The following is a 27,925-nucleotide window of genomic DNA, read 5'->3' on the forward strand; positions in this document are numbered from 1 at the left end:
CTGAACAGACCTCTTCTTCCTCAGTGACTTTTTATGGATATTCCAAGTTAAAATCTGATAACAATATGGTGAAAGTGGGATTCATCAACATCTGGAGTCTAAACAAAAACTAAAACTGCCAAGACGTTTATGTTTTCTTTGAAGGAAATGGCATATATCTGCTCACACAGACATGGTTTAAAAAACATTCTACACTCCACAAATACATGGTTACAACTATTTCCACTCATACCTGCTTACTAACCAAAGAGGTGGTACACCTATTTTCATAAGTCAGTCTTTCAAAAATGGGGTCATAAAAACAAACTTTCGGCATGAAGTACTCCTCAATCAAGTTACACTCCACACCACAAAAACTACAGTTCTTTAACTTATCACCCCCCTTCTATGTCACCTTAGCAGCAACACCACTAGTTAGAACACCGTCAGTGACCTACATTATCCTACAATGACATGGAGAACTATTTTCCATAACCAATAATCAGATGTAAAACTACTACATAAACATTTAACAATCTTAAACCAAATATAAAAATATCAAAAAAGGAGGAAAAAGTACAGTTTTGTACCTACCATAAATGTAGATATTCGAGTGCTAATACAGCTGCAGTAATCACAGATGGGTTCTCTGCCGTCAGGCGGGTCCTCGGTCGGCCGAATTCCAAAGTCTAGGTCCGGCGTCGGTTGTTGTCGCTTTCTCTCCTGACGTCAGTGAGGCCGGAGTATATAAGACACAGCGATGCCATGTTCTTCAGTCTTTCTTGCCCCAGATGTCGGGTGCCCCCAGAAGGAAGGCAATACATAAATTATGTTTATATGTATATACATGCAATGCAATATAATCCAAAATCAGTAGTTGCAAGCAAATAAACCATAGAAGGATAACCCAGTCAGGTTGTATGAAGAGGGGGTTAGGCCCCATGCCTTTACCAAGTGGGGAAGGAGGGAGGGAAACCTGTACTGCAGCTGTATTAGCACTCGAACATCTACATTTATGGTAGGTACAAAACTGTACTATGTTCATCGTGCATACAGCTGCAGTAATCACAGATGGGTAGAGTCCCAAAGCTACGCACAGGGTGGTAGGTACTAGGAGGAACTGGGTTGAGCCAGAATGCCCTGCAACACAGCAGTGGCAAAGCCTGCTCTAGTTTTGGAATATAAAGGCAGGTGGTAGTGTTTTGTGAAGGTATGTACAGAACTCCCAAGTGGCTGCCTCCAAAATATCTTTGGTAGGAACTCCTCTGAGGAAGGCTGTAGAGGTAGCTGTGGCCCTGGTGGAGTGTGATCTGATGCCTGTAGGAACAGATTTCCCATGATAGGAATAACAAAACCGTATGCAGTGGCCTATCCACTTTGAAATAGTCTGCTTGGTAACTGGCTTCCCTTGAGCCCCTACAGCATAGGACACAAAGAGTTGTTCTGATTTCCTGAAGGACTTTGTTCTGTCCAAATAATAACGTAGCTGCCTATGGATGTCTAAAGAGTGTAGCAGCCTTTTCCCTTTGTTTTGAGGATTGGGGTAAAAGGTAGGTAGGTGTATGGCTTGATTTAAAGCTACCCTGGATACCACTTTAGGCATAAATGATGGGTTGGTATGAAGGGAAACCCTGTCCTGATGGAAGATGAGAAAGGGCTGCACCGCCATGAGGGCCTGTAGTTCCGAAACCCTACGAGCTGAAGTGACAGCCAGAAGGAAGGCTGTTTTCCAGGACAAGTATTGCAAATCTGTTGTGGCAGCTGGTTCAAAAGGAGGCAATGTTAATTTTTCTAGTATGTAATTAAGATCCCAGGCTGGTATTGGTTGTTTCCTTGGTGGTCTTATATTCTTAGCCCCTCTGAGGAACTGTCGTAAGAGTGGGTGAGAAAATAAAGGAGGATCAGTGTTGAATTCTGCAGAAATGGCTGAGGCATGGATTTTTATGGAAGAAAATGAAAGTCCACTGTTCAGCAGCTCAGCTAGATACTGTAATACCTGAGGCAAGTTCAGTTTTCTAGGGTCCTGGCCTTTTTTCTCATTCCAAGAGCAAAACCGCTTCCATTTTGCGGAGTAAGCTTTTCTAGTAGATGGCCTTCTGGCCTACAAAATGACATCCTGCTCCTCCTTGGAGAGTAGGGTCTGTTGTGGTGTTAAGGAATTTTCCATGCAGCAAGATTGAGTGTTTTCAGCTGACTGTGAAGAGTTTTGTAGCTGTGCTGAGTCAGCAGAAGAGGCATTAGAGGCAGGGACCAGGGAGGAGTATGTGTTAGGCTCCTCAGGAGTGGGTACCAGTGTTGCCTTGGCCAATCTGGAGCAATCAGTATCATCTTCGGTCTGTCTGCTCTTGCTTTCAAAAGCACCTTGGGCAGAAGAGGCAGAGGTGGGAATGCGTAAACTGTACATGCTGTCCAACTGAATGAAAGGGCGTCCACTCTCCAGGCCTTTGGATGAAAGGTCCTTGAACAAAACTTTTCCAATTGATGATTCCTGTGGGAGGCAAAAAGATCTATGTCTGGCCTCCCCCACGCTTGGATTATCTCTGTAAACACCTGAGGATGCAACTTCCATTCGTGTGGATCTGTCATATTTCTGCTTAGATTGTCTGCCAGCGTGTTTTCCAATCCTGGCAAGTACGGTGCTTGAAGTTCGATTTGCCAATCCAGAGCCAAGTTCCAAAGAGTCATGGCTAGTCTGCACAAGGGGTATGAATGTGTTCCTCCTTGTTTGTTTATGTACCACATTACTGTGGTGTTGTCTGTTCTTATCAGTAATTGTCCTGGATGCAGGAGGTCCTTGAAAGCTGTAATTGCATTTATTACTGCTAGCATTTCTTTTTGATTGATGTGAAGGTGCTTTTCCTTTTGGGACCATTTGCCCTGAATGCACCTGTCCGTCATGTGTGCCCCCCAGGCGTAATTTGAGGCGTCTGTTGTGATGACTTGATTTGCTTGAGGCTTGCAGAATGGGAGGCCTGTATTTGCTTGACATGCTTGGGCCCACCATAGAAATTCCTTTTGCAAACATGGAATTATTGGTATTATTGTTTCCAAACTGTGACTGTGTTGAGACCATAGGTTTTTTAGGTACCACTGAAGTTTCCTCATATGCAGCTTTGCACATGGGATTAAAAGAATGCAAGATGCCATGAAGCCCAGAGCCTGCAGGATTTTCCTTGCAGTAAGCCTGGTACATTTTGCTAGTATTTTGAAGTACTGAGTTAGTTGCCCCTGTTTTTCTGGCGTAAGATAGGCCATCTGGGTGTTTGTGTCCAAGTTGGCACCCAGGAAAGTTATTTTCTGAGATGGTGTTAGCCTGGATTTCTCTTTGTTGATTGTGTATCCCAGAGAATTCAGTAACCGTGTTACATAAGCCAGATGTTCCAGAAGTATGTGCTTGCTGTCCGCTTGGATCAGGCAGTCGTCCAAATAAAGGTAAATTTGTATCCCTTGAAGTCTGCAGTAGGCAACCACTGATGCCAGGCACTTTGTGAATACTCTGGGCGCAGTAGATAAGCCAAAGGGCAATGCAGAGAATTGATAGTGGATTGAACCTGCAAGAAATCTGAGGTATCTTCTGCAGCTTTGTCTGATTGGGACATGCAGGTATGCCTCCTTGAGGTCCAATGTTACCAGCCAAAACTCTTTGCCCAGCATGGGAAGAAGCTGCTGTAATGTGAGCATCTTGAATTTTGGTACGAGTAAAAATGTGTTTAGGATGGATAAGTCCAAAATGGGTCTCCAGTCGGTTCCTTTCCTTGGTACCAGAAAAAGTCTTGAATAAAAACCTTGACCTTGTTCGTGAGTAGGTACCTCTTGTATAGCTCTCATGCTTATGAGCTTTGAAATTTGTAGTTGTGCCTCTGCCCTTTGATTGTATGGCAGGTTTGGCATGCCTCTCATTTTTGGAAGAGTGTGGAATTGAAATTTGTAGACTCTGTTTATAACGTCCAGGATCCATTTGTCTGTTGTGACAATATGCCAATTTCTTGCAAATAATGCTAGTTTTCCTCCCAAAGGTGCTGCCAGCTGAGACCTGCTTGGCATGGAAATGAGGGAGTCATTGGGTTTGTTTCCTGTATTGTTGTGCACTGTCTTCGCCACCTCTTGGTTCTGGAGTTTGCCATTGTCGGCCTCTATATGATCCTTGTGATTGCCCTCTGCCCCTTGTGCGTCGGTATCTATCTCTTTGGGGCTTGTCAGTGGCTGGAAAGGACCAATTTTTTTGAAGGCCAATTTCTGCTAAAACGTGGTGGTTGGACCTGTAAAAAAGCTTTGACAGTTTGCATAGATTTGGCTTTTTCTTCCATTTTCCGTAATATCTCCTCAGCATTAGTACCAAACAGCACATCCTTTTGTAAAGGAGCATCTAGAAGTTTAGCTTTCACATGATCAGGCAAGTTTTGTTCCCTAAGCCAAGCATGTCTATGAATGACTGATCCTGTAGCAGCCGCTCTACTTGAGGCCTCTAGGGCATCATAGCCACATTGTAAGGTGTGTTTACCCACTTGCTCTGCACTATGCATCATATCCTGCAACTCCTTCAAATCTGGTTGTTCAGGTTGAGACATTTTATTCCTTAATTGTGATAACAGGAACTGTTGATATTTAAGCATATGAAACTGACAATTTAAGGCCCTCATGGCTAGGGTGGCGAGGTATATACCTTTTTCCCCACCTTTCTAAGGATCTTGACTCTCTTTCGGCAGGAAGTGGATTCTTGGCAGTAGAGGCCTTCAATCCCTTGGGGCCTTGAGAAATGGTTTCAGCGTCAGCATTATGGCTTTTGTAGAGAAATTGGTGAGAGTTAGGAACTCTGTAGTACCTATCAGGTTTGACTGGTGCAGGAGGCAGGGAATCCGGGTTAAGGCAAGCCTCCGAATAGACATCATCAAGTATGTCCAAAACAGGAGGTATCGCCAGAGGCCTGTGTTGAGGTAACAAAAGAAATTCCCTAGGTCTTTTCTTGGAATCGGAAAAGTCTTGGCCTTCCCAATGGAAGTGTTCCCTTAAAGTGTGCAAGGTTTCCCCAAAGGAAAAATCCTCAGGAGGAGATACAGAAGGAATGGACTGCTCTGCATCCGAATCCTCAAAAGGGGAGTAAGAGTGTTCCTCTACATCAGAATGTTCTGATAAAATGTAGCCCTGATCAGAAGAGGGAGAATCTTCCTCCACTCTGGGTCTCTTGTCTGGAGGGGGTTGAGAACCCCTAATAAGAGTAATTAAATCCTCAGCCATTTTAAGCATCTGTTTTTTAGGCATGGGGCCTGGAGATGGGCCCTGTGCAACAGGCCTCTTGGGATGCCTGGCTGCTTTGGATTTAGTAAAGGCCTTAATAGAAAAAGAAGATGAGGGTCTAAAGACACCATGGGTGGAAGTGGACCTGTCCACATTAGGAGGCTCAACATTAGCAATGGCTTCGGTGGTTGTAGTCTGGGAAAGGGCCGAGGTACCTGCTGTCTCGGGTACAGAGGACACCGCCAAAGGAGTGTCGTTGGTAGTCAGGGACTGCAAAGGCGTCTCGCTGAGAACCGGACCATGTGTAGCCTGTTTTGGCGTGGTGTCGGTGGGGACCGCGGGCCTCACGTGTCGGTCCTTGTCCTTGTGTTTTTTGGACAAAACGGTAGTCGGAGTCTCCAACGACATTTTATAATCAAAGGCTTTACCAAAATAGTGTTGGGCGAACTCCGCCCGACGCTTAATAGTGCGTTTATTGAAAGTAGCGCAAAAGCGACAGCCCGAGACATTGTGGTCTGGGCCTAAACAAGGTATGCAGAGGGAATGGAAATCCTTATGCGGTATTTGCTTCCCACAAGAAATACAATTATTAACTTTTTCTGACATCGGTCTGAGGCAAGAAAAGTTTCCCCAACGGGGTACTTAGCTTTAATGAAGACTTCGGTTTCCAATTTTTTCGTAATTCAGGAGATGGCCGACCGGCACTTGCGAACTGCTTCTGCTTCGGGCACCGCGCGGCAAAAAAGACTGAAGAACATGGCGTTGGCTGTGTCTTATATACTCCGGCCTCACTGACGTCAGGAGAGAAAGCGACAACAACCAACGCCGGACCTAGACTTTGGAATTCGGCCAACTGAGGACCCGCCTGACGGCAGAGAACCCATCTGTGATTACTCCAGCTGTATGCATGATGAACATCACATACAAAGCTAAATGTTACCACATCCCCTTTTTCACCTTGACCACAACGCCATAGCATTCTTCATATAAACTAAATATAACTTAATAATTAAAAATTATACCTTGTTAAAGAATTGTTCAAATGGCAAATATAGCACATAATAATAATCACTTTGCATCAATCAACTGGGGTGATGTAACCCAATCACACCCTATTAGTGAATCATTCACAGCCCTCTACAAAAACTTTAAATAACAGCTTTGGCAAATTTATTCCAATGAGGCATAAATATAAAGGAATTCCTACAATAAACCTAAAGAGTAACATGGACATGCAATAGTGGGATGCGATAAACACAGTATTCAGTGGGAAATAGATGGGCAGAGGCAAGAGTTCAACATCAAAAGAAAGAGAGATACTGATCTATCCCTACAAGCAGTACCAGTAATCAGTTAAACAGCTACCTAATGAATGCACTGTTTATGTGAGAGGACTTTTTTTTAATTTTTTTCTTTGGTCCTCAACTCTGAGAGGATGTTTCCTTTGGTCATCATCTTTCAGAGGACCTTCAACTTCAATCTGAGGGAGTGGGCACAAATTGAGGCACTGCATAGGGTATCAATAGACCTTACTACAGCTCTGCATAAGAAATATAGGAAAACATGAATTCATTATCAAAAATGTCTTTCTCCAGTTTGTTTAACAAGGAATAATAGCTATCAATTTACAGCATCTAGCAATGCAACAGTTGCAACTTAATTTTCAATATGAAAGAAGGCTGCACCTATGACTTAATCTCTTACTTCGATGGAAATCTAACCCAATTTTCCAGATTATAATTTCATTAAATCTACCTTTTCCCCTTGCACCATTACCAAGCTTTGTAAACAATGAAATTTTAGTCATTAATGCTGACAGTGCTTGTTGTGTCATACTGTTAATCATGTCTTTAGTGTTAATTGTGTGGGCTACCTTGTGCCATTCAAACCAAACGAGCTTGAAAGACAGACCACATAAAGTAACTCTGTTTCACTGTAACTTAGCAGTGAATTTATGGTATTCATTGCCATAGTTAAGTATATTAAATGTGACAAAATTACTCCAGCTGAACAAGAAATATAAAAAGCTAGTTTTCTTATTCACCTGAAATGATTTGCTCACATTTAATGCTCATTCTAAGTCAAAGGTCTAGGCAATTGTCATCTAGCCTTTAGGCAGTCAAGAATGTTAGACTTAATTACCTGGCTGCTAGCAGGCATTAACGAGTTAAAGTGGTGTAAACCACCACTGTCTAACATACACAGCAAGTGCATTCTTATTACTATTACTTCTAATTTTTTTAAGTCTTCAACTATTCATTTCTTAGGAGGATATGCAATCATTCCACATAAAAGTGCACACAACTAAATTTAATAAATAAATGTTGCAATTATTAAAGGAAGTCTTAAAATATATTTTTTTTGTAGCTGGATAAACAAAACAGTCTATTCACTGAATAAATCTTCACTAATTAAAATGGCCACAGATATATGTCCTGTCCAGCAGGCACACAAAACCTAGTACGACCAGGTCCAGTACTACACCAGGCCAGCGCCTCTGTAATTGTACTTGCTCCTCAAAAAAAAAAAAATCATATCAGTTTTTTTTGTAATTACTCCTGACAACAGCAGTCCCTGCTTTAAAATATCCTAACATTCACTCAAATATTGCACACAAAATAACTATATTGAAAGCAATTAGTCTTAAAAGGCAAAGAAGACCGATTATTATTTTCTGTTCCTACTGCACAAATCATGACTGTCTAAAAGAACTTGGTATCAAAGCATCACCATTTCAGTTAATTCACTTGACCCGACTATATTTTGTAGTCTTCTACGGCAGAAATATTTTTTTCTGATTCCCCTTAACTGCCCTCATGGAATATTTTATGTAAAATAACAGGGCTTGCAACTATCCATTTTCAAAAAAAGTGTTACATGAAACCATTTTCTCATATACTTTATACACTTTGGTATTTAAACCACTGCAATCAGATAACAATTCCATATTTAAATATTAACTTAAACCAGTAGCTTCCAATCTGGATGCCACAGTAACATCTCCAGGGTGCCATGGTTGACTAGGTGAAAAATAAAATTAGTCCCCCCCAAGTCTTTTACTGTTACTTTCTAATTATGCAGCATAAACAGTTGCTAAATACACTCGTTGCAAAATTCTGATGAGAAAGCATGCAAGACTAACCTTTAGTTATGAGCTCAAACTCAGAAATGTTACATTAATTCTCAAGAAAAGATTGTCTGCTTATTCCCTGATAATGTACATCTAATGTGGGAAAACTGAAAAATGACAACATATGGTAAAAACCTAAAAGGTGAAAAAAAGCACAGTGGAGGAAAATGGCTTCTCTGAAGCATGAAAAAACATCAGAGGCTCATAGTGCATAATATAAGATATAACTAATTTCTTACCATTGTTACTTATTTTGTTAAATATGGCATACCAATTCAAAACAGTCTTTTGCCACTCCTGCCATTAAAAGTAACATTTCACTAGGATAAACATACAGTACTGGTTCACACATCTGACGTAAAGGTCTAGGCAAATATATACATTTTAATATGCCGCTGGGAAGGTTTTGTGCCAACAGTTAAATGTTACCATCTGAACAAGATTTGGATATTTACCTCAAATACTGATAATAAAATCCAAAATGCAGGTGTGGACTGTGAATTTTAGCAAATGATAGTATGTTGTTCAGTGAAAGCCGTCATAAAATGAGCATGTCTGCATTAGATGGCTCGAGGATAGTGTGGACTGGATTCATACTTCTGAATTTCTGACGCATGCTGTGGAAAAATGGCAGCTATGAGAACTATCTCCTGTCTTGAAGATACAGACTATAATACATTAATCACATCTGCACTCATTTTGCCTGTCAGTTTAATTATTTCAGGGAACATTACAATAATCCACAGATATAAACAATGACTTTTCAGAAATGTGAACCCCAAACTATACAGATTATCTTTAACTGGGTATGCTAGCATTTTTTCCTTTGGATTATTGTTGTGGTATGCACTGTAGAAGGTACAATTCTGTACTGTTTTTTCAACACGAGTTCACATTCCAGGCCAAAACATTATTATCCCTAGCTCTTTCTTTGCACTGTATTATTCGAAGATATGACTCGTATATCCTCTCAAAAACTAGTTTTGTCATTGGACACAGTACTATTACTTTGTCAGATTTAACCTGCAAGCCATCTGTAGTCTCAGCAGCTTAGCAAGTATCATATTTGCTTTTGGTGCCAGAAGACGAGGTGGCTGCAGTTTCTATTCCCACACCAGGTGCTTGGATTAATTGTCCTCTACTGACACTGCAGTGTAGCAAAAAGGGGGTGCTGCACTCGAGTTTGTCATTCTTCTGAGGAGATGTTAAAACTGAGGTCTCATCTGCCTGAGCTGGTGGTAGCTAAGGTGGATACAGAAGATCCCACAGCACTTACAAAAAAAGAGCAGAAGGAGTTCCCTGGTGCCATGGTCAGAGTTTCCCAAGTCAGTATGAATACCACCAGAATAGAGGCATACTGGCTAGTGGGACTAATTTGCTCAATAAAGTATAAATAGATAATAAACACAGCCCTGGACTCAGTTTATTTCTTCATTGAAAGAAAAACAGATTGAATTTCTTTCTTTACTGAAAAAAAAACATAAGATTCCAATTTTTCTTTACTGATGATTTTTTTTGCTAATCATATTCTTTCACTGCACCATCTTTCATTAGCTGCATGTCCAACTCAGCAACAGTACTCTTTTGAAATGCTTTCTTTTGTTACTGATAACTGTAATGTTACCCCAAATTGTCCACAGCTCTTCTAGCAGTTCTTCATGCTTCTATGCAGAATATACTTTAAGCAACATATCTACTATGAGTAGTCCCTTGTCTGATCTAGACTTCATTTTCCAGATCACACTTTTGTAGACTAATTAAAATTCTCTGCAGTCTAGGTGGTGGCTTCAACACAGACTTACCAAACATGTTTTGCAAGGGTTTGTGTTGGTTTCCATTTGATCTTCTTTACCATATGTGTATATATTGGATTTCTCACATAGAAAAGGAGCTGTTACCAGTTGTATGTCAATCAAGGAATATCTCTTTAAAATGTTCTTGACTCACAGGCAAGTGTTCTACTTTTCTGTAAGAGCATAGCTCCTTTATCATACTGAATGGCATGTTCTTGCAACAAAACAGGCTTGTTCAGGAAGCCAATAAATTATCTGTTGTTATAATTATCAAAATGACCCTTCATACCCACTGGTGTTTTGCCTCTTTCCTCAAGGTTATGTGACCTGAGGTAACATTATGTAAGTAAGTGGGCAGACGGAAAGTGCAATCCCCCAAATACTACCAGTGCCAATGTTTTTTTTTTTTTTTTTTTTTTTTTTTAAGAAAAGTAAAAAAAGTTTATTTTGATAACTATAAGACAGGGTGAGTTTTTCAGTCGATAATTCACAGAAGCCATCTTATTTACATCATAATATTTTAGTGCTGGAATTCTCATTTGATAATTCGGTACTTACGTATTATCGCAACCAGATTTTCTCGGTAATGCTGGTTGCTTCTCATTGTGTCAAGTAGCACCAAGAAAGCATTAAAAAGCTCAGAAACATGTTTTCTTTAATGTTTTGTGTTTTTAGGAAGATTTATCAGTTAAACGGCTGAAAAAATAAGGTTTGAAAATAGGTTTCCCCTGTACCGCCAGCATCTCATATCAGTTAAGCAAGTCCCATTCTACTTCAAATGCGTTAAGCAATCCACATCTTCTGAGCTTCCTACATAGAAAAAGAGTACAACAGCGACTGAGCAATCTATATCTTCTGAGCTTTCTACACATACCGAAAAACATTACAACAGGGACTTGGCAATCCACATCTGTTTAGCCGTAACACATAGGAAAATCAATGACATTCAATCAGCCTTTACCACGAGAACAGAAGCTTCACAGCATAAAAGCAAAGCAGTACTGTTTACTTCTTACAAACTTTGGCAAAGCCTTTCTTAGCAATCCACATCTGTTGAGCTGTAACAGAGGAAAATCGATGACATTCAATCAGCCTTTGCCCTGAGAATAGAAGCATCACAACATAAAAGCAAAGCAGTACTACACTTCTTAGAAACGTTTGTAAACCCTTTCCTATTCTATTCCAAAGTTTCTTCAGAACTGTTTGTAAAGCTATAAGAAATAAAGAGTTTACCTAACATAAATTGCATGTGTCCCATTTCTTCTTTTCACCAATACATCCAAACAGAACAGGGTAAAGCTGAAAAACAATCTTTTCCTCACAAGAACAGCACTAAAAGTAATCCGTTCCACAATACGAAAGCAGCTAATCCGTTTGAACTATGCGTGTGTATAACTTCGTATGCCAACTCTCACACTCCTTTCAGGCCAGCATACGTATACATGCAACCATTGCAATTTCTGAATTCAACGCTTGACATCTTTACAGCAAGCTACCCACAAATCCTAAAATTTTAACCCTTAATCCCACCCCCAATATCCTAGCAAACTTTTTAACAGTTTACCCTTCCCGATTATACTTATTTGTTGTTGTTTTAGTAAAAGACAAGAAAGCATATCATGTCGCAAAATCTGGTTGCGATAACACGTAAGTACAGATAATTCTTATGAAGATGGCTTAATCACATCATAAATAACTCCAAACTCACACTACATCTTCTTAGAGGCACAGTCATTCTCAGACATTTTAGTTAGAAATTTTGCAACATACTGCACCACTCACAGAAATCTGTGTGATGCTTGTCATGTCTTTTTGCCTCTGACATCTGCACTATGGTTTGATTTTCTTTGGATCAAGTTCCTGGTCCTCTAACCTTAGAATATGACCCACGTATTTCAGTCTTTTAATTTTTATTTTACACTTGTTAAGCCTGTAATTATACTATCGCAGTCTATTCAACAGTTGTTGCATTAGTATGTTTTCACATTCTTCTCATGTCTTACCCAGATTACTACACAATTTATTAATTTTACAACATTTTCCAGCTCATTGAAATGACTTACAGCATTGATGAAATACCAAAACACAAGTCTAAAGTATCTATACCTTCCCAGCGGCATATTAAAAAATATACAATTTGGTGTTTGCTTGTTCTAGCTTTATTTGCCAGACGTTTTCTATTATGGAATAAAAACAACTTGGTATAAAACATAGCACAGGCATTCTTTAGATTACTTTTTCAACTGCAAGCAATGGGTAAAGCCTTAATGAAATCAACAGCAGGCAAATACCAATGACATACATGACTGCCACAGATAAAGCTCAACAAACTGTAGAAAATACACAAGATTTACTGTCTCTAGCGGATGCCTTCAAGTATATACACACAAAACAAATATCCAAATTGGATAACAGAATTAAATCTGGTGTATTTTTTACAGTTTGTTGAGCTTTTGTATTTGTAATACATAAAGCCTTCTCATCACTTTATTAATATCTCAGCACTCAAGACCACTTTTTTTCAAGTGTAAGCAAGTAGGCAATGCCTTGTCCTAATCAGATCTTCTGAATCAATAAAAATGTAAACAATGCCTTTTTTACACCATATGGTTCATACATTCTGCTAATATATTCATGATGTTTTTCAGTTCCTGTTCTCCTTTACTTCTGAGTGTTACATGGAATTTTATAGAAGTTATCACTGGCACAGTATCATGATTTATTTGTAAGTAATGCACCTTGAAAGTTTCTAAGCTTACAAACCTGTAGAGTCAAGCAGCATATTAGCATTTTGGCTCTGCACAGTATCTCAAATGTGAGAATGAATCCAAACAAACTCAGTCTTTGTCTCCATGCTGTGAATTATTTTTGCAACTCTAGCTTCTTAAAAGCTGCACGATCTAGAAATTTAGGAGAAGTCAACACTTTTAAGTGCATGTATTTGAAAGAGAGAACTGAACATTATTCTTGTATTGACACGTCAGCAATCTCTGACCTAATGGTTAAACCCAGTGGCTGGAAAAGGTGAACAATATACACACATCTCTCTTTTGAGTACTTTCTAGTACCAGAGTTTCAAAAGTTATTTTCTGACAAGATATTATGCACTGTTCAGATATCTAATTTAAATTCAAAATTCTGTCTATTAATATTCAGCATTACTTTATAACAGTCTAACTTACATTCTGGTTTCATTGCTCCAGATGCACTTGCATTATTCGCAGTCTCAAGTCTTTTCATTTTAAAAGTATCAATAATTCATTTTGATGCGTCTGTTCAATAACAATGCACATTCCTCTGAACACATTTTTCCATTTACACATTTTAGAGAAATGTACCTTTCTTGCAAATATTCTGCTGGATTGATTAAGACAAGGAAAATGTCCCCTCCCATGCTTAGAGCCACAGCCCTAATTAAAATGATGCAAACACCTCCATCCTGGATCCTTTCTTTGTTGCAATGTATTGCTTTGATGCCTCCTATTGCATACTCACTAATGCCACAACACATACTACCTTCATTTTTCACTTCTGCCTTATTACTTTGATGTCTTTATTTCTCTTTTTTTTTGCCTTATTTCCTGACTCATATTTTTATCTTCCACACAGTAAATATACATCAGTACCTTCACTTGCTCTACATATATCCACAGCTTTTAATAATGTCAGCTTTGTTTCTCATGAAAGCCTTAGATTTGTACAATAAATTATTCTGTCACTAATTAGAGGAATTACACAGCTCATCAAATTCAGTCTTTTACTTTATTCTTCGGTTCGTAATGTACACATATAAATAACCTTATGGCTTCTTTATCAGCAACAAGCAGGAGTGCCACATATTAGACCTTCTCATATTTTCATCTAAACCAGTTAAAGTGAGGAATAAGTCAATTCCTGGATAAAACGTTTCCAGTTTTCAGCCAAATTACTTCTAGCAAAAAAATTCCAAGGAGGTCCAGAACCATTTTTCCATTGAAAATTATAATGCTGCAGATCCAAATACAAAAGTTCTGATGGCAAATACAGTTCTGCGTCTTCAGTTCTTGCAGATGCCTGTCTACTCTCTGACACAATGTCACATCAAGAAACGTAATAAATAATATACAGGCATGATAAATGTGGTGCAAACTCTAAGAAGTTCATATTGCAATTTAAAGAACTTCTGACTACCACATGACATGCACTTCACAGCATATAGCTCATCAGCATTTAAAAGCATATACTTCATATTTAACAACTGTCTCACCAGAAAAAAAAGTAAACTAACAGTACAATGAAACAAACATAATATGTTCTTTAAGTAATTACTATGACCTGAAAAACATTTTCTAGCCATGACATGAATACAAAAGCATAGCTAGGCACTAACCTGGGAATATAGTACTAAATCTATGGGGGTTGCCAACTGAAAAATATGTGACAAACCACACTAAAACACAAATTTTTACAGCGAGTAAGTACTTACGGTCTGGGATTTTAAGTCAAAGAGGAGCAGTCCATTATGTTGAGAGGCAACTCAATGAGTGGGAGATAATCAATTTCTTGCCGTCAAATGGCCCAGTGATCAAATGTCACAAACAAAATATGGAGAATGCTATCCCATATAGAAGAGAACAGTCCTATATAATGAGTTAAGATTGTCTGCTTTCAAATTTCAGAGTTGGCACAAGTAGCAAGGATTCCGGAGGACTCAGCCCCCCCCCCCCCCGCCTACACACACACTCACATGGAGGCTTGCTCTCTACACAAATTCTTATTTACTGTGATTCCCTGTCTGATAGTTTGAAAGCTCAGTAGTCAAGGTGCTAGTTTCTTGAAAAATAGCTTTCAACTGGTATGATATTAATACTGGGGGGTTTTGATAGCTGAAACTCAAGTTGGTCACTGCAATGAAGTAATAAGTTCACTTAAATATTTATTAGGACACTTACATTCATTCAGTTATTTACTTTCTGATACCAACTTCATTATAAATGGATCAAAGGGGAGGTGAAACCTATCCCACTAAGCAAGCTGGCCCCTGGGTGGACGTGGACACACACACACACACACACACACACACACACACACACACACACACACACACACACACACACACACACACCATGGGTAACTTAGAGGCCTGTCAATTTATCTATTGGCATGTCTTGAGCACAGGAAACACATACAAGTGCTCCAGGTAAGATACACCCAGCTGACAGCTGAACTGGAGACACAATCAATGTGAGGTAGTAATGTTGACCTCTAAGCTACTCTTACTACCCCTACCTTTCTGGCAATGTCACAACTATGCAGAAAGTGTTTGAGATGTACTTTGACTATATTCCGGTGAGCTATCAAAGCAAACGTATTTTAATTGTTCTCTAAATGGTTCTAGGATAAATTACAGAATTAAAAAATGCTCTAAAAAGCCCATGATTTGGGCTCAGTCTCAACAGAAAAGGAAATCCACTGTCTTCACTAGTATTTTTCACTACCTGCAAATCCAGCCTCAGAAAATACCATCTTCATCATAGGGAATGACATAATAAGCTAAAACATACATAGAAATAAGCTTCCTTTTCAGTCTTAATTAAGCAGTTCACTGTCTCTTTTTGTAATGGTGGGGTCAAGCTTAAAAACAACAATTTACAATAGTTGCAGGACAGACAAGTGATCACATAATCCGATGTGATACTGGACTTCATCCTTAGGATTATTACTAATAGACTATTGAAAATAAAATGAAATTTCAGAGCCGGGAAAGATCACACTACTCCCATTTTGATTAAATGTGCTCCCATTAAAAATAAATTTTATCTACATTTCAAAATAACTACATAGACATCCTTGCACAACCACCAGCGCAAATACATGCATCACTAGTTACTGTGATATTAAAAAAATATATACACATTATCAATATAAAGCTACTCACCAGAAGGTTGTGACCTTGTACATTTCGCCATTTAAAAACAGGCTCTGTGACAACCTAAATGGGTTTTTCAAATAATAAAAGACAATAAATTATTTAATTTTTCTAACTAAATTAATTTGATTTAATGACACAAACTGTGAGCACAGCTTAACAAAGACATAACTGCAAATTTACACTGACGTGTATTAAAAACAGTGTATACAACTTTTATAAGTAATGTGTCTCAACATATCAAGAGTTGCTAAAATTTGCTTATGCGCCTTCTAAAAGAAGTGCTGTTGTTTGCTATCTAACACAGTATGTGTTTAAAATTAGATTCAAAGCATAACAGTGTTTCCATTTCTCTTACCTCTCCTACGCAATGAAGAAGCCTGCTTGGGTGAAACCTTGATTTGCTGTTATTTAGTGATGTTGCACATCAGAATAAAGCCATATTTATGAATGTTTGTTTGCTGCCATTTTCTGGACATATTTATTGATATAGGTACCTTCTGGCCGTTCTATGCTCTGTTTTACATGCATTCACGTGCACACATACACGTGTGAGAGAAAGAGAGACAGATAGATACTTACATATGCATATATACTACATATGTATCCATAAACACATTATGATGAAAGGTTTCTGGAAGTTTACATAATCATAGAAGGAGAAAAATAAACAACTTTAAAGGCTTCAACAAATGGAAACAGGAAAAGCAATCAGATTACAAAAACCAGGAATGAGGAAAAAGCTCCTAAATGCTATGAAATAAAGAGCAAGTTAAAAAAATAAAATAAAATAAAAGGTGGGCATAAAATACAAAGCAGGTCAGTGAAGAAAGCTTCAGTACTCAGACAGAAGTGTCAGTGCTTGCCCACTCACAGACAAAGTATTCAGAAAACTTTCAAAACATGTACAAAGCTATAACTTTTCACAGTAGAAAAAATATCATCATCAAAATGACCAGGTAGCAATCCACACACGAAAGTTTAATAAATCCACAATCACATACACAGTTAAGAGCTTTTGTCCATTAGGACATCATCAGAACTGATGATAATGTCCTAACGGATGAAAACGCTTAACAGTGTATGTGATTGTGAATTTATTAAACTTTCATGTGTAGATTGCTTCCTGGCCGTTTTGATATTTTATTTGATGTTTTTATGACCCAGAGTTGATTCATCGCCTGTATTTTTGGATTCTAGTAGTAAACATAAGGTATAATTTGCCTTACATACAGAAATGCTCCTGGACAAACTAAACAGATACGCTAAATACTTTAGCGATGTATCAGCACGCAAATTCTGTTCTAAACTCTTCAGCCAATCATAGCTCTCCATTAATTAGTAACAGAAATCATATTAGCTACGCAATCATGAGGACCATAAGATGCCTAGCCTTATACACCTTTAAGAAGATAAAATTAAATGCAATACTAATGGAGTTGGCTATGTTGAGACCTAAAGCAGTAAAGTGGTAATAACTCGTGAGGATGAAGAATTCATCTTAGTTGATAGATCTTTGCAGGACAAGATGTGTAAGTTACAACTAATTTAGCTAGCCACATATTGACCAAAACATCCTTAGACACCAGAGGCAAGTTAACTTCTCAGGAAGATAGGAGCCTGGGTAATTATTGGATGAGAACAATGAGAATGACTCTCAAAGGATTTGCATTAAGCGCAGCCGGACCTTCCTTGTATTATGCTACACTGAAAATAAGTGACGCCAGACATCAGCATCTGCAGCATTTCCCTGTGTCTAACTATCCACTGTTTACTTATACTGAACAGGGGCATCATGAGAATAAAGTGTCATGCAGACAGGACAGAAATGACTTGTGGTGTCTAAAAGAAGTGACACAAGCAAAATCAATGACTTTCCTTTCTAACAAATTACAGAAGGGCAGTACCATATGTTGTTGGATTGCCAGGTCTGGCTACACTATTTTCTACTTACAGTTCACTGCATAATAAATTACACAGTTAGAAATCAATTTCACTTCCAGAGGACACATAAGCAAAAGTGAAGATGATCAGGATTTTAATACTCAGCCTTGTCTATAAATGGTCTCCAAACTGTTACTATAAAAATCTTAAACCTCTATAGCACCTATGTTGTTCACTTTTATTTTGGAGAAGGGGATAGTGAGGTGCACACAGACAAGAGGACAACACATACAACTCCCCTCACAAAACTCTGAGCACAACACAGGTGGAAAACTAAGCACTTGTTTGCCTGAACTTAAAATGAGAGGCAATGCTGTAAACAACTTGCGAAAGAAAGAACCACTTTTCAAGGACAAAAGGACACAGAACCCAAGACAAACATTATATTCTTTTAAGGGAGTAAGCAATTTTGTAAATCATGAAACTGTTGTAGATTATGTGTATCTAGAAGACTGCAAGGTATATGACACCAGTAAGCATATGCATAAACACATACACAAAATATGCCAGACTGAAGTGAGTCCTAAAGTAACCTGGACATACTAGCTGTGTTAAATAGTGACTATGACCTCTCCATCTGTGTTATTATCCCCTCAACTCTGAAAAGACAGTCTATTTTACTGCAGCCTCTCACTTAGCTTTGGATAGCCAGTAGCAAAGTCACACATGTAATTTTTACTCTGAGTAATGCAGATTGAATTTTATGACTTAATTACCCTACACACCAAAGTCATGGCCACAAATCCTCAGTATATTCCTCAATCATGCATGTTTGTTTACTATTTTAGACTAAGAATCCATTAAGTACTTTTACTTCAGTTCCTACTGATACACCATCTTAATGCAATGTTACTTCCATCACAATACAATCTAAGGTATGGATATTCTGCTTGTATCTGGCCAACCAAGACATTCCTCCCTTTAACATACAACTCCTTATATCCTTACTTGACCAGATGTCATGCCACTGTACTCACTCTCACAAATGAACATTTAACATACATTCAGCACGGACACATTCATTATATTTAAACTGTAACTGTAAGCTGGCCCTCAAGTCCTAACTTACCGTGTATTCATCTACAGAAAATACAAAGTAGCAAATGATACCCCTACTTCTAATGTAACTTCCCCCACCGGTCACCTGATCTATTTCAGCTGTTCCATGCACTTTAAGTACTACATTCCAGGACCCAGTCCAACAAGGGGTTTCAGGGCCCCACATCTTTTATTATACAACTAAAATCCTCTCATGCTTACCTGGATTTCCAAAATCTACTGCAGGCCCAGGCCTTATCACACACATCTTTTTTTTTCCCCTTTGTTCCAGACCTACTTTCCCTTCTTAGGGACAATGTGAAATCATTCAATACTGCATTATTCCTCCTTTTATGTCTAGTGTTCTCAGCCTATGCTCATAGTATTAATCTTCCATTCACACAATCTTTGTTAACTTTCATTATATTTAGCATGATACTTTCCCTATTCTCTAGTATAAGATTTCTCAAACAATGAAGTCAGCCTCTCTGCAGAGGCCTAGCTCTGTTTCAGGGCAGGCCAGATGAGCCTGAAAAATTGTACTTAAAATTCTTTTAAGTTTTTTTATTATGGGAGCTGTATTTTTTAGTCAAGAGCAAACTCGTTGACTATATCAGTTCATTGAGTCTGTCTCTCTTTTAAAATACATTATGATCCTGAAGGCTGGCTATTTAAGTATAGGAGTGAGACAGCACAACCAACCACAATCACATAATAATTCTGGCATCTTCCACTTCAACAGAAGACAAAATCAACAAAACAGCATTTCAGCAAATTTGCCATCATCATTTAGAGTGACACACAGTATTTTTGTGGCATCAGTATAAATTATAAAAGATAACAGTCAATGAATATTTGTACTTGATTGTTGACCAACAGTAAAGGTATAATGTACAAGCCAGCACCAGTGACGTGAAGGAATAAAGCCCTAACTATGCCCCGTGTGACCCACATTCGATTAGTAATTTACGTGTGCTCATCCTGGAAGAGGATGGGACAGAGCCAGATGCATATTCCATGAGTTTCCTCAAGGTGGGGGGGGGGCTGGGATGCATGTCCGGGAGCCTGGTGATGGGCATTCCACACTCCAAGACACTGTAAGGTAACAGCTTTCGTAGTAGGTGCCCAGGAACATACACTCACATGGGAAGATATGAGCCTCTGAAATGATGTGGATGCCCAAAGAGGTAGGACTAGGTAAAACACAAATGCCTTCACTGCCGGGATGCCAATGAGAGCACAGACAACTTTGATGTCTGTCTGTATGACAGCCCTCCATTTGGCTCTCACTCTAGTGGTTTTGGGGATTCTCCACCACTAAAAAATGAATGGGCCCAAATTCAGAAGGGGGGACTCGAAAGTCACCAGACAGAGGAGAAAGAAAGCGCACAGAAAATAAAAGGTATAATGCACTAAGAAAAACCTTCACTAATTCAAGCCTTTGCATGTTAAAGAGGTAGCAGTTTTACATAGGGAGTCCCAAAGTATTAGAGAGTCCAAATATGACATAACGCAAGAACCTGTGCTCTACAGAAAACATAGTATGTTTAATGGTTGCTATTACAGCCCATGTGGCAATTTAGTTGCCCTTCTCTACACTGCCACCATTTTCTCCATCTCCTTAAAAAACTGTAATCTCCAGTATTAGACACGACACTTTACACATGGTTTCTCAACTTGTACAATGGAACAATTTTCCGCCTTTTGTCAGCAATGTTTCTAGCTATACACAGTAGTATTCTACTAGCACAGCTGCATCGTCACTTTACAAAATGTTTGCAAGTGCAGCTATTTTGTTCCTTTTCTTTAATTATTTGTATTAATGTGACTCCTGCAGAAGAGAGTTTCCCAAGTAAGAGTTGACACCAAGATCAGTTACTTACCAGGCTAACAAACATATAAATAAATAAGCACACAGATAAAAAAACAAAATTACTCTTTCTGGACATACATGCAATCATCTGTATTTGTCCTGCAAATTCCAAAGATGAAAGTATTATGAAAGTTATGAGATAACCAACCAGTCTGGCTATCGACCACTAAAGAAATGCCCGTAATAATGCATACACCAAACACCATCACTCTTTTAAAATGTATGTTAGCTTTAAAAATAATAATCATTGTGACTTAATCTTTAAAATAAATAATTCTAATCTGTAATTAATTTTACCTCAATATTGCTTGTTTTAGAAAAGTACTCCAAACAGGTGGTCTTCCCACTGGCAATGTTTCCTTCTATACAAATCTGAAAGCAAATCAAAGCAAATTACTATAGAAACAATAAGATTAAAAGTACTTTCCTAACTAGACAGTTAAGCAGGACTGTAAGAACTCTAATTCTTGTATAGTATATGAAATGAGTATTTAAAAAGAATGCAAATAACTTTCCATTTCATTATATTAGGCCTTGGAGATCAACTTTAGCCTGTACAAAAAACATAATATTGAAACTCTGAGCTCATACAAATAAAACAGTTATCTGGACATACTTCATTAACTGTGTACAGATCTACATGTAACACTTCTAATCAGTTTGCCTTCAAACAGACTTTTTTATATGAAATTGCAGTTATACTACAGACATGTCTGGCAAAAACCATAGCCTCCTAGGAGCTTATTTTTGTTTTATCCCTCCTTGAAGTATTTGATTCCTTAAATTAAACAATCATTAAATAATTTCTGCAGTAAACATGTGACATTACTCCAATTATTTGTTTTTTTACCCATTGGGATGTTAAGGCTGTCAGTAAACAGGAAAACAATTATTAACATTTATCTACATGCATAGAAATCCACTACTCCCTCTACCACACCAGACCTGCATAATCTCCTTAGGGAACATTACAAAACAGAAATATTCTTGAGGAATAAAATTTGAAACTCATACCATGAAAGTATTGTCTTGGTTAAATGTCTGAAGCCAAACCCACCTGATGTTTAAGCTTCATAACTAAGGATGCCATTTGTCACTGACACTTAATAACAAAGAAATTATCAATTCTATGCACATTTGCTTTTTTGGATGTTCTCTTTGTCCTCCTATCCCTCTAACTCATTACGTTTTTTTTCTTTATATAGCTTGTTATATTATGACAATGTCTGATAAATCTCATTATAAAAACAAAAATGCAGTTAAATTTATTTCTACTAAGATCAAATAATTATAGAAGAAGTCTATGGAGTACAAACAGCAAGAAAGCAGGTGTTCTGTGACATATCATCTCATTACCGATACTATGGACTGCTGGTGGGTCTGGACTCTCTCGTAATTGACACAAATCTCGAGATGCATGAAGACCTTGACACTGGAAAGCCTGTTTTGTCATTTTACCACAATCAGAATGTGTACCACTCAAGGAATAAATCAAATGTCCCACTCATGCGAATGAATACATTAAAAAATGTTTGGTTCTAGTCTTTTTTGTAGAGACCTAACATTTCAAAAGTTTGTTTATAGAGTTAGCTCCCTAAAAAATGGTACATCCTAGAGTTTTGGGATGAGAGCAGTGCCTGACCCCTTCCCTGTGGACAGCTTCACCTCAAATCTCCCTCTTATTTATATAAACATCCTCCAGGGGTGCTTCACTTGTATGAAGGGCAGTGAACTTGATGAAATGGAGTTTTAAGATGTTGGTTTTCAATTTAATGGGCTGTATCCAAGTTTCCCTGATAGCAGAAATGTATGCAAGTACTGTACATCCTGGCCTGTGGTGCATTATTATATTATTTATTTACTGAAATTTGTTAACCGGGTTGGTCCAGCTGGGCCAGAGGCCCATTTTTAGTGGAGACCCAAGGAGAAAAGCTCCAGTTACATAAAAAAATAAGGATTACATAGGTAACAAATAGCAAGTAGCAATACCAAGTGACACTCCCAGAACATGTTAGTACTAATTTGATCATAATCAAACATATTTAGATTGCCCTAAGAAAAAAATCACAATGAAATAAATAGATGAACTTTTTGATATATGTACAAACAAGTTATATACAAGCAATCAGATTTATTGCCTAGTCTTCCTAGGAAGGTATATTTGCTTACAGAAACTCATAATGAAGAAATGCCATTAGATAAAGGGGAATTAGGTGCGTTCTAAGCAGGGACAAGACTTGGTGTTGAGAAGGTAAAGTCTGAGTTCCTTTTTAAAGTGTGCAGGGTGTATGATGGAGCGTATGTGTAGTGGAAGTTTGTTCCAAGTGTGGGCTACTGAGCAGTTGTATAGGGGTTTGCCTATGTTCTTCTTTGGATGATCTACATTCAGAAGTTGCGGGTTAGAGGTGTGGGGAGTTGTAGAAGGGGCGTAGGTAGATAATTATTTATTTATTTATTTTACATTTGTTGACCGGGCTAGTCTAACTGGATTTATGTCCATTTTCAGTAGAGGCCCGGGGAGATAAGCTCCGAGGAAGCACAAAAAATATAATCACATATACAAAGATTAAATTCATGTTAAACATTCTTAGAAAGAAAGACCAGGAGAAATCTCGGAGTTGCAGGGAGATAAGTTCCGAGGAAGCACAAATATAATAACATATACAAGATTAATTTCATGTTAAACATTGCTAGAAAAAAAGATAAGGAATGATCTCATTGGTCGTTTGTTTTTAGTGTAGTGCTAAGTAAAAAAAAAACACTTAACATAATACAGATGTAGTTGCATTATAACATGTAAAAGATAGCAGCTGAGTAAAAAAAGTTATTAGATGGCGGGTTGGTATAAAGAAGGACAACAAAAGTATGAGCTGCAATATTCAGAATATGTGTTAAAAACAGGTTTGATTAAAGAAGTTATGAGGAGATAATAAGAAAAGATCCAGAAAGGAATAAGTTAGTTGTTACTAAGAAAAGGAACTGGAATATAGAAAAGAGGAGAGTAGGTAGATCCAAGGAGGAAAGGTAACAGATCAGTCAGGTTTAGTACAAGGGCATAACCACTGTGTTCTAAGAAAAAGTTTCAGTTTGTTTTTGAAGAGTGATAATGAGGGAACAGAGGAAAGTTCAGTAGGAAGAAGGTTCCAGGATTTTCCAACAGTATTACAGAAGAGAGAGTCTCCAGCCCTGTTGTTAGATTTACAAATATTTACCAGAAGTCTTTGTGATGAACGTAAGGTCTTAAGATTGTTGTATGGGACAATGAGGGTGGATAGTATAGGGGTATCCATAGGATGGTAGAGGGTTTTGTGGGCAATGGTAAGTTGGTGGAATTTAAGCTGATTTTGTAATTCAAGCCATCCTAGTTGCTTTAGGTTGATAGAGTGGTGGGTTCTGAAAGGGTTTCCTGTGGCAAATCTGGCTATGCTATTGTAGGCACTTTCCATTTTATTAAGGTTGGTTTTAGAGAGGTTAGTGTATATGGGTGAGGCATAGACGAGAGTAGAAATTAGGTGAGTGTGAGCAATAGTGATTCTTGCTGCAGGAGAGAGAAAGGGTTTGATTCTGTAGAGAGCACCCAGTTTTCCGTTAACAGATTTTAAGGTATTATTAATGTGGGTGTCAAAGTTAAGGCTGTTATCCATGGTGATACCAAGTAGTTTGGTAGTTGAGTCTGGGGATATAAGAGTGTTGTTACTGGATGTTACTGTGAGGTTTATTGGGGGGATTTACTAGTAGGAGTGAAAAATAGAAGTTATGTTCTTACCATAACGTTCCATGTTAGTTGTCTTCTTCTCGCCTTCTTCTTGCTGGATGGGTTCGGAGCCGACCTCGGCTCGACTGCCACTCTAAAAGCTCGAGAGTTGGTTCCACCGGCTCGAGGCTCCCCTTATATCCCACAATGCTAGGCGAGAGTTACCTCAGATCTCGTTTGTAAGCTAACCCCAGCTTATAACAGTAACAGTATAACTGTAAAACAGAATCCACCTCTAACAACAGGAAGAAAGAAGGGTGACCTACATCCTGAACCAAGAAATATGCATAATAGCATATGACTAAGAAAGAGGTGGTAGAAAGAGAGGTCACGATCACAACTCCTCTAGGTCTGTCCAGGCCAGGGGAAGGAGGGTGGGGCATAAGAAGAAGGCGAGAAGAAGACAACTAACATGGAACGTTATGGTAAGAACATAACTTCTATATGTTAAGTTGTCTATCTCGCCTTCATTCTTGCTGGATGGGACCGTCCCTAGCACCTTGTCCCGGGTGGCCTAACGGAACAGACTCCTGAGAACAGTGGAACCAAAGTTAGCTCTATGCCTAGAAGCTAAATCCAACTTATAATGAGAAATAAAAGTGTGAGGAGTAGCCCAAGTAGCGCTGCACAAATGGTGTCAATAGGCAGTCTGTCTTGGAAGGCTAAAGAAGTAGCCAAAGCTCTGGTGGAATGGGCTTTAGGTTTATTAGGCAATTTTGTTGTCTAATTTCATATACCAGGGAAATCAAAGATGTTAGCCATCTGGATAATGATACCTTTGAAACTGAAAGTCCCTTTCTGCTTTCCGCATAGGAGACAAACAGCTGATCAGATTTTCTGAATTGTTTTGTCCTATCCAAGTAGTACCTTAATTGACGATGAACATCCAGGCAGTGTAATTTTTGTTCAGACCTATTGGAATACTCTGGGAAAAAGACAGGGAGGTCAATACTTTGGTTTAGATTTGATGTTGAAACCACCTTAGGCAAAAAGGACGGGTTAGTTCGTAAGGATACTCTGTCCTTATGGAACAAAAGATAAGGAGAACGACAACTGAGTGCTTGAAGTTCTGAAATTCTTCTAGCTGATGTGATAGCCACCAGAAAGAGAGTTTTCCATGATAATAATTTCAAGGAACATGAAGCTGCAGGTTCGAAAGGGGAAAGAATCAAAGAAGCAAGAACTAAATTTAGGTCCCAAGGAGAAGGAGGATTTCTTATAGGAGGTCTGAGAAGAAAAACTCCTTTCAAAAAGGCTTTGCAAAGTTTGTGGGACATTAGGGCAGATTCAGAAATACCCACATGGAAGTTAGAAATAGCTGCCAATTGAACCTTAAGAGTAGATGGAGATGAACCTGCATGGAAGAGTTCAGCTAGAAAATCAAGGACTAGTTGGATGGAAGCGGTGAAGGGATCTATGTCCTTTCCTTGTGCCCAATATGAGAAGCGTTTCCACTTACTCAAATAAATCTTTCGAGTGGAAGATTTATGGGAAGCTATCAATATATCTCTAACAGAGTGAGATAATTGAGGAAGCCTGGCTACGGTTGGAACTGGAGGAACCAAGCAGTGAGGTTCAGAGAGAGGGGAGGGAGCGATGAAACTGACCCGACTGGTGGATCAAAAGATCTGGAACTAGGTCCAGATTCCACGGTCGCTCCAAAAGAAATCGATGTAGAAAGGGGAACCACACTTGTCGAGGCCAGTAAGGAGCAATGAGGATCAATGAGGCCTTCTGAGCGATAGCTTTCTGTATTACTTGAGAGATCAGTGGGAAAGGAGGAAATGCATACAGAAGTCCCCCGGGGCCAAACTTGGACTAGAGCGTCCCTGCTGGGTTGGCCTGGTAAAGGGAATAGAGTGAAATATTCTCTGCACTTGCTGTTTTGGGGAGTAGCAAAAAGATCGCAGCAAGGCTGACCCCACTTGAGAAAAATTTCTCTCACTACAGAGTCTTTCAGAGACCACTCGTGAGGCATGAGTATAGCTCTGCTCAACTTGTCCGCAATGTGATTGGACTTCCGGGGATGTGCGTTGCTATCAGAAACGCTGAGAAGAAATCGCCCATTGCCACAGTCTGAGTGCTTCTCGACACAGGGGGTATGATCTGGTTCCGCCTTGTTTGTTGATGTACCACACTACAGACATATTGTCTGTCTGGATTGCAATCGTTCCCAAGGGAAGAGAGTCTTGAAGGGCTTGCAACGCTAAAAGCACTGCTCTCATCTCCAGAACATTTATGTGCAAGTGGCATTCGTTTGGTTGCCATGTGCCCTGGACTGTCCTGCCCTGATAATGCCCCCCCCCATTCGATCAGGGAGGCATCCGTTGTCAGAGTAGCAACCGGAGGAGGTGGAACAAATGGTCTTCCCGACAGGAGCTGGGGGGAAGACATCCACCACATGAGATGCTTTTGCACGCGCGTGATCATAATGGTGTGAGACATTGGAAGTTCCTGGTATGACCATTGAGTAAAAAGCATCCACTGAAGGATCCGCATGTGGTATCTGGCCAATGGAAGGAGAGGTATGGCGCTGCCATGATTCCCAACACCTTTAGAACTAACCTGGCTTTGACTCTGTTGTTGTTGAGAAGAAGTGACACCAATTTGTGAATGTCTGATATCCTTTGGTTCGTTAGCCTTGCAGACATGTTTATAGTATCTAGATTTGCGCCTATGTAGGTAATAGTACAAGGCGACAAAACAGACTTTTCGCAATTTATTGAAATACCCAGTTTTTGACAAAGCGAAAAGTATAATCTCTGGCCATCAGAAGGAGATGCTTGGTGGGAGCTGTGAGAAGCCAGTCGTCCAAATATGGAAACACCTGGAATCCTTGTCGTCTCAGGTGAGAAGGTTTGTGAAAACCAAAAAGGTTTATATGGCTTGTAGGGTTTAGACTGCTAAAACATTTCAAATCATTGTTAAAATCACCTAGGATGATGGTTTCTTGAGGTAAATTATGAGATAGGTAACAGAGGATATTTTCTATTGTTTCAATATTATTACCAGGAGGGAGATAGGTTTGTTTGAGTCTTTTGGCTTTTGTTAGACAGCGAACTCCGTCCGCTAATGATTGGCAAAAGTGCTGGCTTGTAAAAACCTTCTCTAATGAAGATTCAATGTCACCACACAGAAGACGCTCTGAGAATCAGGCAACATCTAACTGTGAGGCGACAATGCTACCGCAGCACCACCACCGCAGCTACCAGGAGGGAGATAGGTACAGGAGGGAGATAGGTACAGATAATAAAAATGGATTTGACTTTGT

General features: G+C 39.0%; 1 protein-coding gene across 2 annotated transcripts in view; it reads right to left on the reverse strand.

Annotated features, from left to right (window-relative positions):
* Positions 1–27,925, reverse strand: part of TK2 (thymidine kinase 2) — a 402,342-nt gene that overhangs the window by 248,033 nt on the left and 126,384 nt on the right. For both annotated transcript variants that reach the window (XM_044081822.1, XM_044081821.1), the window contains exons 3-4: positions 21,198–21,272; positions 16,055–16,108 (exon numbers count right to left, since the gene is read on the reverse strand). In XM_044081822.1, coding sequence (XP_043937757.1) covers positions 16,055–16,108; positions 21,198–21,272 — 129 coding nt within the window. The remainder of the gene's footprint in view (positions 1–16,054; positions 16,109–21,197; positions 21,273–27,925) is intronic.

This window comes from Protopterus annectens, chromosome 8.part1 (genome assembly GCF_019279795.1).
Source record: "Protopterus annectens isolate FY-2018-M chromosome 8.part1, PAN1.0, whole genome shotgun sequence".
NCBI classification, from domain to species: Eukaryota; Metazoa; Chordata; order Ceratodontiformes; family Protopteridae; genus Protopterus; species Protopterus annectens.